This window comes from Haemaphysalis longicornis, unplaced genomic scaffold (assembly GCF_048455015.1).
Source record: "Haemaphysalis longicornis isolate Haplotype H1 unplaced genomic scaffold, Haemaphysalis longicornis Haplotype H1 scaffold_1, whole genome shotgun sequence".
NCBI lineage: Eukaryota > Metazoa > Arthropoda > Arachnida > Ixodida > Ixodidae > Haemaphysalis > Haemaphysalis longicornis.
This window is the reverse complement of record NW_027526203.1, coordinates 69,961,462-69,975,674: the sequence shown is the minus strand read 5'-3', so window position 1 is coordinate 69,975,674 and position 14,213 is coordinate 69,961,462. Positions and strand designations below refer to the sequence as shown.

General features: G+C 47.0%; 1 protein-coding gene across 2 annotated transcripts in view; it reads right to left on the bottom strand.

The window, feature by feature from the left end:
* Nucleotides 1–14,213, bottom strand: part of LOC144177279 (GDP-fucose protein O-fucosyltransferase 1-like) — a 52,404-nt gene that overhangs the window by 32,786 nt on the left and 5,405 nt on the right. For both annotated transcript variants that reach the window (XM_077705256.1, XM_077705255.1), the window contains exons 2-4: nucleotides 12,708–12,947; nucleotides 10,218–10,386; nucleotides 7,412–7,604 (exon numbers count right to left, since the gene is read on the bottom strand). In XM_077705256.1, the coding sequence (XP_077561382.1) occupies nucleotides 7,412–7,604; nucleotides 10,218–10,386; nucleotides 12,708–12,849 (504 nt within the window). In that variant the 5' untranslated portion in view covers nucleotides 12,850–12,947. The remainder of the gene's footprint in view (nucleotides 1–7,411; nucleotides 7,605–10,217; nucleotides 10,387–12,707; nucleotides 12,948–14,213) is intronic.

The following is a 14,213-nucleotide window of genomic DNA, read 5'->3' as shown; positions in this document are numbered from 1 at the left end:
ATGTTTGCATATTTTTTGCAATTCTCAATGCGTCTGCTAAGTCAGCTTTATGTAGCGTTCGTTGGTAGCTTAATACAGTCACCAAGAGGCAGACCTGCCCAGCCATTCAAGGAGTGGGAACAGGCAAAGTTTTGGCATTCCGCATAATTGGATGGAACGGAATTGAGGCAACTTCCAATTTCTCGGAATGGAACTGGAATGGAATAGGGTCTGCCCATTTTGCAACACTGGTGGGCAGCTTCTGGAGTGCCACACTGTCAATGCCTTCTTGTCAAGAAAGCATTACCATGGTGCCTAGGAGCACGAAGCTAGACAAGTTCATCATTTTTCTCGTGTAGCCTAATGAAAAAAAGAAAAAAAGCAAAGGTAACAGGCAAAAAAAAAAAGCCAAATTCACCAAACAGGGGACTGTGTCAGCACAGAGCTGGGCTTTCTTATCTAGAGGGTGTTGACCAGGGCAGCTTGAGCGCCACTATGTTACCACGACGCGAAAAGAGATGCAACAGAGAAACAAAGACAGTACAGCGTGTTGTTGGGCTAGTTGGTGAATCATTTTTAAGGGGGGGCCATGGCTCTGAAAACTATTCCTTTAAATTTTCAAGTAAATGCTGTGAAACTTGTAAGCCTTGCTGCTTTTTCCCCACTGATTTCAAAAATGGCATTATTTTTTCAGTTGGTCAATTAGTTCCTGAGATAATTAGAAATAATTAGTCATTTTTGGAGGAACAATAGACAAAATAGTGTTAGTCATAGCACTGTAATCTTTACATTTTCCGACACTACGAACCCTGGTGAGTGCAATAAGAGAATCGGTTACTTGATGCACTGCTTGGAACTAATTTTACAGCTCATTAAACTTTGGTGCTTGAAATTGGCATTCAAAATGGTTCCTTGCCACTGGTACCTACAAAGTTTAATGCGCAGTTTTTTAACCCTTAAAAAAAAAAAGACCTTTGTTTACATCCTGATAACATGGTTGCGCTCAAGCTGCCCTAGCCAACACTCTCTAGATAAGAAAGCCTAGCTGCGTACTGACGCAGTCCCCGAGTCCCCAGTTTGCTGAAGCTGATGCTGCTTGTTTTTTCTCGTTATGGGACATATGAAATTTTTCTGTGCTATGAGAGGAACGCAAGGGCGGAGCTGGCGCAAGGAGATATAAGAGGCGCTGCCCCCCAAAATCGCCTTCCCCTTGCCGCTTGGCCGCACGTCACCAGAGCAGTGCGGGAAAGCCCATCACCGCAAGCGGAGTAATGCAGTGCACATTTACGAACTTGGAAATAAAGATGCGAAACCATGAATGTCATGTGGCAGGCAGAGACTGCGTCCACCCTACTACTTCCCCTCCAGCATTCAGAAGCAGCGCTACCCCTAGCAGACTTGTGGCTTCAATTTGGCAGAGCCCCTTGGCCACCATTTCAACATTTTAGTTTACGGTAGCCTAGATAAGAAAGCCTAGCCACTTACCGACCTAGACCCCCCCCTGAGTTTCTTGATCAAATGATGCACAGGATTGCTACATATATTTTTGACTTGCAATGTACTTTTTTTCTACATAGGACAACCTAAGGAGAAGTGACAAACAGTGTCCAGCTCCATTACAGTGAGATAAAACTTCACAGACAAAAAGGTGTCAACACCGCAGCACGGGCAAATGTAGTTTGCCGGCCATGCGTATTTACTGCTGCGTACTTACGCCAATTGTGGACTTCTTCCGATACATTGATATTGGGCATGAAAAGCGCTTAGCAGAACCCATATTCAAAGATACTAGTGTGTGCAGGAACATTTGCAGCCCAAGCGTTGAGAGTAGCAGCACCAGGAAAAGTGATTGGATGGTAGTCTCCTGCCATAAGGCAACCGTCGCAAGGTTTCATCAATCAGGCCCATCTTTCATGCCCTGTGTTGCTCCACGTGCCGAGTTTCCTTCCTAGCACTGATGTGAACCTGCGCAGAACTGCCACGCGTTTTTTTTTTCTTTTTGCCTAAAGGAATTGAAGTTAATCATAGATTTCCGGGATATAGCATTACACTAACACTTTATAAATATTTACATGATTAAAACAGTGCAAGGGACAGGACGAGAAAAGCGCAAGCTGTCCCTTGCGCTGTTTTAATCATCGATCCTTACCGACTCGCCCAGCTTCGCACTCTTGTTAAATATTTACACCTTGAGTCCATCGCATGAAATAAATGTTTCCTCCACATGAAATATACAAATGACCAGTAAAGCTAAACGCAGCCTGATAGCATCTGTTTTATATAAAAAAAAATTATTCAGACTCTTAAACTAGCCCTCCCCCACTTTTTTTCCACAAGCTATTACTGAAGTGCACCCAAGAAATCGTAATTTCAGTTTTAATATTAGAAATGGCTAAATATATATTTCAACAAAATGATTATTTGCTTGGAACACTTGCACAGCCCGTATAAAGAGCCCTGTTGAATCCTTCGTGGGGTGTTTGTTCTATCAACATCACCATCATCACCGTGTACAAACTGTGTCAATTAAAGCTGGCATCCCCATCTGTCTGTCTCCTCTGGCTTTAACATTTGGGGCCGACCATCCCGGGAAAGGGACCAGGGAGACCAACGGGAGAGCGGTTGGGATGCCAGGGCTGCTGGCGAGCCCCAGAACCGTTCGCCGCAGACTCCCCCTGAGCCAGCTCTATTGTATCTACTGGCGTATCTATTGTCTTCTTCGAGGGTCGCCGAGTTACCCACATGTGACCGACACCAAGCATTGACATCCCCGACCAACACAGCACCGACACAGACATGCCCTGTCCCATCCAGTCCACCACGCTTGAGACGAACCCTATTACTACCAAACATCGAGGTGGTGAGCTGGACTCTTTGCGTTCGTTGTGGAAGCATGTCCAAACCGATTTCAAGAGAATTTTGACCAATAGCGACCAACTGTTAATTTTAGAATCTCACCACGTACTAAAGCTGAAAGCTGACTTTTAAAAGAAACCTGCATGAAATGAGAAATGAACTTATCGAACTAGATTCAAATATTTTTTACTTGATAGAAGAGGAAATTGAGCCATAGATGGAGGAGGCAGATCACTACACGCTCTGCTTTTTAAAAGCGAACGCTTACCTCAACCATTGCATAAAGTGCTCGAGAACAAGCAACCCATAAAAATGAAGTCTACATCCTTCTCTGATATAGCCATCTTTCTTGAGACTTCAAGAGAACTCTTATACTCGTTCGTTGAAAACATGTCTTGGCCCATTAAAGGGGACAACAAGAACTTGTTATTGTCCATGGAGCTTGGGGAAGCGCAAACAGCCCCTGCCGAATCGAAAGTACCACGAGTGCAAAGTGCCGTCACAGAAAGTGTGGCATGCCTGGAGCCTACTTATGAAGACATTGTTACCTACAACAGGGTTTGTCTCAGAGAAGGCATTGTCGGCCTGAAACCTCCGGTCTATTGAAATTTGCCAACACCGTCATCGAACTGAAAAACAACCACAAGACCAAAATGCAGCGCAGCAAACTTGTAAATTGCTGATACATCTGATGCCTACCACTGAACACAACTCACAATACACGAAGGCTCAAGATTCAAAGGAAGCCCCAGAAGGCAACCTTTCCACCTCCTACAGGAGCGCACTACCTCCTCCGAGCTCATTAAAAGCTGCTGTCTCACTATCTAGATACCAGTATAAAAATTCTGTCTGAGCCATTGTGACGACATTTGGCTTTTCTCACGATTCAACAAAGATTGAGGCACTGGTGGAAAAGAAAGTTTATGAATCCTATGGATGTTACGTGAATACCTATTACTGATGTCAACCAAAACAACCAAATATCAAGATTGCGGACTAATTGTTCATCCCTTGGATGATTTTTCTCGTGGGCGGGAGTACAAGAGGGGCAAACCGGTTTGATCTGACAGGATGTAGGTAGTGACTTTTGGGACAACGTCGAGTCTTCAATGGAGCCACACCTGCCTGAGCACCGGTGCAAGAGTTCTTTGCTTTGCGCTATCGAGCTCCACCGAGTCACGCCCATCGTACACCACCTTCAGGACCTGCTGTGTATTGCACTATGTGTTGAGAAGCAGAGGGACCCGAAGAGAGACTTCTTCAAGGGGGAGCTGCGACACAGCATGGACATGTCCAAGGCCCGTCAAGGGCCATGGTGCCAATCAGCACGCATTGCTTCCCCTCAGGGGTTTCCACTAGGAAACTGCAGATCTCGCTGGGCTACAGCATCGTTCCTCCGTGAAGAACTTGCTAGACAGAGGATGGCTGTTTGCAATGCCCAAGCATTACTGATACAAAGCGCCAGCAGAGAAAAGCACTCATTGCGCTCAAGCTATGCTCACTGACATTCTTCGGAAGAGATTCCCACACGACATCACAGTGGACTACCACTGAAAGAAAGCTCCTGAAAGAACTCCCTCAGCTTCTTCACGAACGGACTCAGCCGATGGGCTCTTGCAGAACCTCCTTAGTTTTCTGCATGTCGATATTGAAAGCCGCGAGAAATGCGCCGATGAGGCGACATGATCCACAACACAAGCCCAATACTGCTTCGAATAAACACCAAGTTCCAACCATATCTGTCGTCCACCATTCAGACAAGAGAAATTTGTCATGCTGCTTCTGCAACGATACCGACCCCTGAGCTGAAGACTGCACATCTCCTGCCTCAGACGACAATAAGAAGGCTATTCTTCGCCGTGAAGGACAATGATTTTGTTCCTTGATGCGAAGACATAGAGCTTCACAGACTGCCGCTGGAGAATTGTTTGTCATCTGCTCCACTGTACAGGAAACATTATGCACTAGGTTTTCTTAAAGTAACGCCAATGCTCTTTTTTAAAATATTGGTGCATCATAGCTGGGACACCCTGTATGCCCCCAAGAAGCTATATGCACACATCCTCTACTCTGGGTTCTCTCAATGCTTGCATCAGCGCAGTGGTTTCCAGTGAATCAAAGGCTTTTTCGTAGCCAATAAATGTCACATAAAGAGGTTTATTATACCCATTTTTCCATTGCCAGGTTGACCACATAAAAGTGATCTAGTGTTAAAAAGCCTTTTTTACATCCAGTCTGTCCCCTCGGTTGCTTGAAATCTAGGGCATCACTTTGACAGTTAACTAGTATTTTCGTAAACAACTTGCATACAAGGAGTAGGCTGATAGGTGGGTAATTCTTGAGCTCCTAGTCATTACCTTTCTTGTAAATTAGAACTACACTTCAACTCTCCCAGGCCAGTGGTACCTTCCCTGCCTGGACACACTTTAAGAATAATTTTGCCAGCTTTCCAGCTTTCCTAGTGCAAAATTTCCCCCCTCTTTTAGCATATCCGCAGTTATTCCATCGTCCCCTGCAGTTTTTGCACTTTTCTTTTCCTTCAGCGCCTTTTCTGCCTCGTCTTTAGTTGCTGCTAGAACCTCAAGAACCACTCTAGTCCGCTCACTACTATTTCCTGGCTTCAAGTTACTGGCATACAAATCTGCATTGAAACCTTTCCACTACTTCATCACTTCATCCAGGTTGTTTCTTATGTTACCACCAATCAATATATGCTAATCGACCAGGTTTAGAGCAAATCCCGAAGGTGGAGTAGGCTTCTGCGAAGGAAAATTTCACATCCACCTTGATGGAGCCATATAGGCTACAAAGGTAAGCTGAACAGCTTTCTTGAAACTTTGTAGTTGAAGGAAAATTCATCCCGGTTAAGGACGAATTTTCCTTCAACTTGGGCATTTCCCCTAAATCTGGTTGATTAACACCTGTCCATCACTTCGAGTTATTGATCGATTTGCTCTCGCACTACAAACAGCTAGCCTCCTGGTTAGCTCAGTTGATAGAGTGACTGCCCTAAATATCTGCTAACAACAAGTTTCCGCTTTGCTGCCTCTGCTCAAAAGAGCCCTGCAACACTTTTTTCAACTTTTTCAAACTCTGAAATGCTTTCAGAACATAAAAAACAAGCACAGCAAGTACATAGACTGGGGACCACAAAGAACCTCAGACAAAAATTTCCGCTCTACGCCCACCAGATAACTAAAAAACTTTCTCAAAAGATTTTCCCCTCTTTCCCAGTGTTGGCGTTGTTTGCGCGCTCGAATGACATCATTTTAGTGATTTCACAAGTATTGGCTGGCCCCCATTCAGTTGCAGCAATCAACAAGTTCAATAGCCACGTTAAAGAAATTTGCAGAAAGTGCAAAACAGAAACTGGAAGGCGAACTGGCTGCAGTGAGCAAATCACTCGGCGCCACTCTGTGCTTTCAGGCACAACGGAAAGAGTGAAAGCGTTTGTCGGCAGAGTTGCAGGGTCCTTTTAATGTTTCCTCCATCTTTGACTTGTTGTAGGCATGAAAGTCACTCTTCTTGCTTTTGACAATCAATTTGGCCAGTTGCACCAATTCAGTTTTGACACTTTCATATTTTTGCATTTCTCCATCAGTTGCTGCTTGCACAGCTGCTGCTAAATCTACACTTTGTTCTGCAATGTTGCTTGAAACTCCACAGCATTGTTGCCTCATGGCGGCTGCAAGTTGGCTTTCCTTCTTCAGGCTCTCTTGAAATCTGGCTTCATTCTCCCCCTCGCCTAGCACCTCAGTGTCCGAAAAACTGGGGTTTGTCATTTTTACGGTCTTTTTTTATTCGTCAAATGCCCACAACTCCTCTAGAGCAGCACCAGATTTTATTTGCCCATAAAATTTCTATTGCGAGAGAAGTTTTGAACTGCTCCAATGAACAAATCTCTCAACAGGCGAAGAACTGAGACCATGTGTTATACCACTGGGCTTTTCCACGTCCATTTCCTGTTTCTAAACGAATCAGTTCCCTATCCTCAGGTTACTTCGCTCCAAAAAATCCAACTCTTCCTTCCACAGTTTCCCACAACCTGTGTGCTAAAGTCTCCCATCCCAATATCGTGCTTACCTTCTTCACTACTGATTCTGCCTCTTTGTAGAGACAGCCTCGCCCTCGTAGTTAGGTGCATAGGTTTTAACTCATACCTTCTACTTTGCACGCCCACAACCTACTGCTGTACAATTCTTCCCCGCTATCTCTTTGTGGATAAAGAATGCCACCGTACCAATCTTGATGCCCTCGGTAGTGCTAACTGATCAACACTACTGCCCACTGATCAAACCTAATGCCCACTAATCAACAACTAACTGTTCTTCGAACCTCCCTGCAATATCCCATTTACCACCTGAGATTGTTAAGTAGCACGGTTCAGCTAACCTAGCCAGGCCAAGCCAAACGCTGTCAGGCTGCAGTGCAGGTGTGGACCGACGGGTCCCTGGCACCCGAACACCCCACCAGGGTGGGTGGCTGGTGAAGGCTGGGAGAGCCTCACGTAGCGGTACTACCTGGCGAGATGTTTTCCCTGTTCCGTGCCAGACCGGCACAGTCCAGTGGGACGTACCCAGTCGATGCCGTTGCGCAGGTGTATGCCGACGAAGGGGGCGCGCAGGTTGGTGCGGATAAAGTGTCGTGCCCGGTTGAGCACCGCGTCGCTCCAGCTAAGGTGCGCCTGCAGGGCCAGGTTCTCCTGCTGCACGGGGAAGTTGGCCGGGGCGCCCACAAACGCCAGCACTGGGAAGCGCTCGCTCGGGTACCTGCACGGCGGTTAGTGGACGATGCTCACTGCTCAATGGCTCAGCCTGACGAGCACCACCAATATGATGCTGCCCTCATTTCCCCTTGTAATCAATCAGTCTGCCATACTCCTCCGGCTATGCCTAGCACGCCCAACACCCCTCAGCGTTGCCTCCATTCACTCTGTGACCTTGACTTGCGGGCTGCTTCCCACTACAAATTAACATCTCCTCGGCGTACATTTCTCTTATTAGTAACAGTGTCATTGACAGAACTAATTATAACTAACACCGTGTGATTATTTGGAACTTTCCAACAGCGAAGCGAATAATGCAATATTCTGTACGGTTTTGAATCAACTAGCATGGAAGTTGACTCTTGGTAATTTCAAGTCGTTCCAAGTGGAATTTTCAGTTAACTGGAAGCGACGTAGTGGTCCATGCAATTTGACATGCAATCCAATGAAAGAAAGACTTTCATTGAGTGACAGCGGGAAGCGTGGTGGCCGTAGGTTTGAAGTCTGTGGCAACGATGGCAGCTCATTCCACCAAGGCAATCTGAACACCTGGGTCGGAGCTACCCGGCGCAAGAAGGCGCTTTTGGGCAGCACCTCTTGTCTCCTTGGCACGAGGCCAACTCTGCCGCCCTGCTTCTTTTTTCGCATCCTGCAAACGTGCCCCACTTGAACTGCCCCAATCAACGCCCTCTAAACAAGAAAGCCCGGCTTCATACTGTCATAGTCCCCGAGTCGCAAATTTTCTGATCAAATGATGCACAAACTGATTTTGTTTATTAAAACCTGTACTGTTCCTGTTTTTCTTTTTCTAAATGAGACATAAGAAAAAAGAAAAGCAATAAATTTGTCTAGTCTCTAGCTCTTATTATGAAGCTCCCAGATGAAGCGCCCTCGACGAGCAGGTGTTGACACTGCGGCACACGCAAAGCTGGACCAGCCATGCACATTTGTCATAATGCATTTGGGTTTGTTATGCACTTGCTCTGATTTTTGTCTTAAATCTTTTCATAGATTTATGTTAGGCATGACATGCCCTTCTCCGTACCCATATTTTAGGTTCTTATCGTTGCGTAAAAATATGTGCATATGCACGGCCCAACTGCTTTTTAAAAGCAAAGTTCATAAGTTATTAGTACTGAGAAAGGGAGCCGCAAGCAAGCGCAAAGTGGAGATGATACCATCACGTCACGAAGGCATGCAGAGGATGCTTTATGAATCAAGCTAATTTTTCACACCTTGCGTTGCCCATACGCTGGCCTTTCTGTTTTTTTTTTTTTTTTTGAGCTGCCATGAAGCTCCATGAAACTCGCATTTACAGTTCTAGCTCATAAAAGAAGTGTGCTAATCATATAGATAGTCAAAATATATAGCTACACTCTGATTACACTAATACACTGAAGCACTTGTGGTTGAAGTCACTACAAGAGGAGAAGGCTGCCTCCATGTAAAATCCGATATCAATAAAGCCAAGAGCAGCAGCAAGATAGCTTCCATGTGTTTATGCCACATAAGAAGTTTGCAAATCCTTTTACACGAGCTTTTTATTTTTCTTCAGGCTAGCTACTCAAGCGTGCTTCAGAAATTGTAGTTCCACTTTTCTTATCAGAAATCACCTGCAAATATTCACTCCGATTCACAACTATTCGAACAAAATCATTATTAGCTTCGTATTAGCTTCGAGAGCAAAAATCTGTGTGAAAATTCAGAATTTACAAATATTGAAACAAATATCGTAGTATTTGATTGATAGCACTACTCGAAAATTTCAAAAGCATGCCCTGGCATCCTTGTCTCAGGGTGACGGCTTTCCTGCCCTTCTCCCTTCTTCGGTGACGGGTGGTCAAAGGGCAAGAGGCCTTTCTCCCCTTGGTGTCGGGCGAACTCCTTCCTCATGCTTCTCTCATAAGAAAAAAAAAAAAATTTTATGGCCCATGGTGACAAAAAAGGTACACAACAGGTTGAAAAAAAGATCCACTTAATAAGCAAACCGTGGACCATGTCCATACACAGCTGGGTTTTCTTATCCAGAGACCAGGGCAACTTGAGTGCAACCACTTCACCAGGCGCAAAAAAAAACGTCTCTCTTCCTGATAATGTAGTCGTGCTCAAGCTGCCCCAATCAAGGTAGCCAATCCTCGGACATGACTTATTTTTGACAAGACCAAAAAGTGTATCAGTTGTGGCTGGGTCATGTCCAAAATCCCCATGACCGAGTTATTTTCACCAGTTGCTCAACAAGACCAGGCAGCTTCCACACAACAATTTTGGCCTGACTAGACTTTGGCTGTGCATACGGGCCCGCATACCTTTGTTCTACAAGCAGTGCAGTTCGTTTGCACTGTGCAGAGCTGGGCAACTGCAAGCCTACGAACAGCAGACACAATTCACCTTTCCCAGAGGCCGGCGAAGAACAACATTTCTCACGTGCTTCAAATGCCTTGCCCTGTGCAGCGCCACAAAGCAAGGATATGTCGCGCATCTGCAATGTAGTGTCCTGCTTGGGGTATCCCCCAATATCGGGCACGTCCAGCCATATGCATCAGCAGACACCCCGAGCCAAGACTCACAAACACAAAAGAAGCTCGCTTGTGTGGCGGCCAGTGGAATGGCGACTCACGTGTCCCTCCAGCGGCGTGCCATGTCCCTGTGGTGGATGTCGTACTGCAGGGGCGCGTAGAACTCGGACGCGTCAAACTCCACCCCGAAGGTGTCCCAGAAGGGCCCAAACGGGTTGCCTTCCTTGGCTTGGCAGCCCTGGCCAGACGTCCGTGCCTGGTAACAGAACACTGCGCCAAAAGGGGCAGGGGAAACGCCCTTCTACTGCTGGCCTCGCATCGTGTGATCAGCTTTATTTGGCGCTGACATAACCTGCACCACCAGCATCCTGCACTGCTTGCCACGCTCTAGTGACCCCTTCTCTCGCTAATGGGGCCAGTGTGTCAAAATACCAGTTCGGTTACGGCTCTACTTAAGGTGTCACTTCATTACAATTCAGTTCCTGTTCAACTTAATCTCATACTGAACCCGTTCGCAAACCAGCTTGCTAAGTTGAGTTACAGTTCTAAGAACCCCGCATTATACGACTTTCTCGCGACCGTGAAAAAGCGTCGCAAAATGCGGGAGTCGTAAAATCGGAACAATTACGCCTACAGATGCAGTTTCGCATTACAGATCGGCAAGAAACTTCAATGTAAACTACAAACAAATGCTTTGCAGGGCTGGGAAACCCGAATCGCTGAAAAAAAACGTAAGTTGAAGAAGAATAGTGCAGTGCAGGTGCCGATCCCGCTGTACTACAACCAGCTTTGTACCGCAGTCCAGTGCGGCAATTACCGCGAGCAAGTGCAAGCAGGAGCACACACGATCGCGACCAACATCTGGGCGAGCCCAAGCCCATCAGTGCAACCTCGCCGACGATTCATTGCCAAACGGGAGGAGAAATGCACACTGCCCCCGTGAGCGCTGCGCAACAAGAGGAGACGCCAGCGGGGAGAGTGGGAGAGCGATTGTGCACAGGGGCAGGCGGCTGCTGGAGGGGAGAGAACTGAAAAGGCTATGCGCGAGGGAACCCCTTGAGCAGGCTCAAGGTCCGCGGAACAGGCCCGCAAAACTTGCATTTTGTCCGCCTGCCGGTCGGTCTCGCCTTTAGCATGAGTTGTCGGATAAAGCGGGCCAGGCATGAAATGGCGTCAGATAACCGAGGTTTCTAATGCATTGTTTCTACGGGGACTTCGCCGGGACTCGACTAGAGTTTCTTTCCATCCTATTTGATAGTGACGCATTTTACGGCTGTCACGCCTTGATTGCACAAGCCTTGGAGGAGATGGGCATCAGTTCCATTCAGAAGTTCCCTCTGAGAAGTTGCTCTCCTGAAAGCAGTTCAGCGCACCATGAAGCTGTTTCACCATCACCCATGTCTGTTTGGCTAACAAGGCTGTTTTCCAGACAAACGTGGTTTTGCAATGTAGTTCCATCTAAATATGGCTTTCTGACAACTTGCTGATTTTGAAGACAGACTTAGCAACCACTTGCTCTCAAGGGAAATAGTTTGTATAACCTTGAGCACAAATTAAAGCACCACCGAACGCGAAACAAGATGTGGGTTGAAAACGACACATACAAAATAAATCACTTGTTTTGTACAAAACAATCATGTTGTCTGTAACCTCAATCTTGTTTCCCATTTGGTGGTGCTTTAATTTCTGCCTAAGATGGCCACACTGATGTTTCAGGTCCTGCTTATTAGGTGGCCAAAAATTGTGCAAAATCTGCAGGCTCGCTATTCAATAAGCTGGTGAACTGTTTCAATGCTTCCCGGCACATAATTTTGCAGGACGGTATGGGAAAAAAGCATACGGCATCGTACAGAGCAAGGTATGGGTGCTTTAAGTCCACTCATGTGGTTCTGCTGATGATCAATTGGTAAGGAGCTCCCTGCTGCCTTGTAAACAGACAAGCCTGACCAATGCCGTGTCCTGTATTCTGTCAACACATCATCACACCGGGATGACAGAGCTCAGAATGTCTTTTATGCACTTGCCTTCTCCGCACAGTGCCGTGTGGTAAAGTCACCACAAAAGATCACGTTGTGACATCGATAAGGTTTGTGCATGCTTATGGGAAATTTTCTGATTTGAAACTGCAGAAGTGTGCAGCAAACTGAATCAGCACTATTCGTGAAGTGCTGTTTCAAGTATTTGGACACCTATAAGAACAAAAAAACCACTCGGCAGGCCCACACTTGAGATATAACTTTGTGTCTACCTAGTTGTGACCATGTTTTTTAGTGAGTGTTACACTCCAAATAAAAATCAACAGCTTCCAGCCTCCGCTTTCTTTCTGTTTTTAAGAACAAACAGAATGAACACCTCCTTGGTTACGCTTGTGCTATTTCTTTCTATCATGTCATGCCTGGCATGAGATGTAGCAAAACTGCTCTCAAGGATTCTCAAACCACAGTTTGCACTTGAACTGTAGTGACCCTAAATGTGGCACGAAAATTCCTCTTGCATCGTGCCGTACGCCATCCACTCAACTTTGTCTCACCTCCGGCAGCTAACCTTCCACTAAATGAGCGCGTTTGCACTAGGGTTCTCCTCTGGCTCACCTGTCCGGTTTCCCACCGGCCAGACAGTAGGTGCCAGCCGGTCCATGAAGTGCTCCATGGTGAGGACCCGGTGGTACCTGGCCACGGTCTCCACCCGGAAGTAGGTGTCGAAGGGCACCTGCACCGAGCGCGGCTCACCCATCCGGTACTCGACCCAGGGCGGCAGCACCAGCGTCCGGTCCAGCGCCTTGCTGAAAGCCAGTGCCCCGAGGAACTGGTCTGCCTGGTTCCCAAAGCGCCCTGCACCCAGAGGACAAAACTGCTCCCTCAATGCTAGCCACATGGGAGGACCCTAGTTCTTTTAAGCAATGCCAGCACCCTCTTTCCATGATGCTCTTCCCACGTGACTTTTGTGGCACCCTGGTGGATCGGTTGCTCTGCGTAAATTCGATTCCCGGCTCACTCTCCGCTACAGCTATCGCAGTCGTGACCGCACCAAAAACAATACACTGCAGTAGTATATTAAGATACCAAAGTTCCCGTTCACACTGGGGCTTGATGCACTGAATCATGTCTATGAGGCACACCATAGCAGAGAGTCAGATGAACCTACACCTCCTGGGTGTCAACCTTATTTATGCCGAGTTCTCAGAAATACAAAGCTGCTTCCCAGCAGTGTTGTTCTTAATGGTAGATACGTTCGGTAATATTTTTGCTTACATGGAGATTCCCGGCACTTTTTACTCAAAACTACAGCGACTCCTAAAATTTGCCAAACCTGCACCTTTTTGCTAAAATGGCGCAACTTTGTTTTAGATGCAAAGCATCTCTTGCTCTCGGCTCCGTCGTCTGTCGTCCGTCCATCCGCCGGCCCAGGAAGACATTGGCAACACTGTCGCTCCAGCATCTCATGGTCGGGGCTATGTCCCTCCCTTGTTGTGGCATCGTCCCCACCCCCACTGCGCATGCTCGGCTCATCTCGGGCCGGCCCAGGAAGGCACCAGTAACACTGTCGCTCCAGGAGCCATTAAAGGGTAAGACACCACCGGGCGTTCAGCAAGCCGAGCATGCGCAGTGGGGTGTGGACGGCACAACAACGACAAGGGAGGGACATAGCCCCGTCGCATCTAATAAAATTACACCATCTTCCCGAAGCGGAACCCTCAGTAGTATGCGAAACAGCCATGGGCTCAACGCAATTTCCCCTTTCGTAGTTCCGGTAAGTGAGAAGTGTGGTAGTTACTATGGAAACCAAATGGTAAATATAACGGTATATGGAAAGAATACCCGCACCAACACACTTTTAAATGCAGAGCATTTCAGTAACTCACGATGTCACCCGCGTTGGCGTCCGTAGTCCGCATCGCTCCCCCTACACTATATAAAAAAAAATAATACTTTCCGGCGCCACGTTTCGAACCAACGACTCTGCGGGCCGAACGCAAGGTACATGGTACTCTACCCACTGCCCCACAAAGCCGACACACAAAGGAAGGTTACGAACACGCCTTATATCCTTGACTCATTCAACCGTCGGCCACAGGTGCGCCCTCTCCCCCGCGTCCT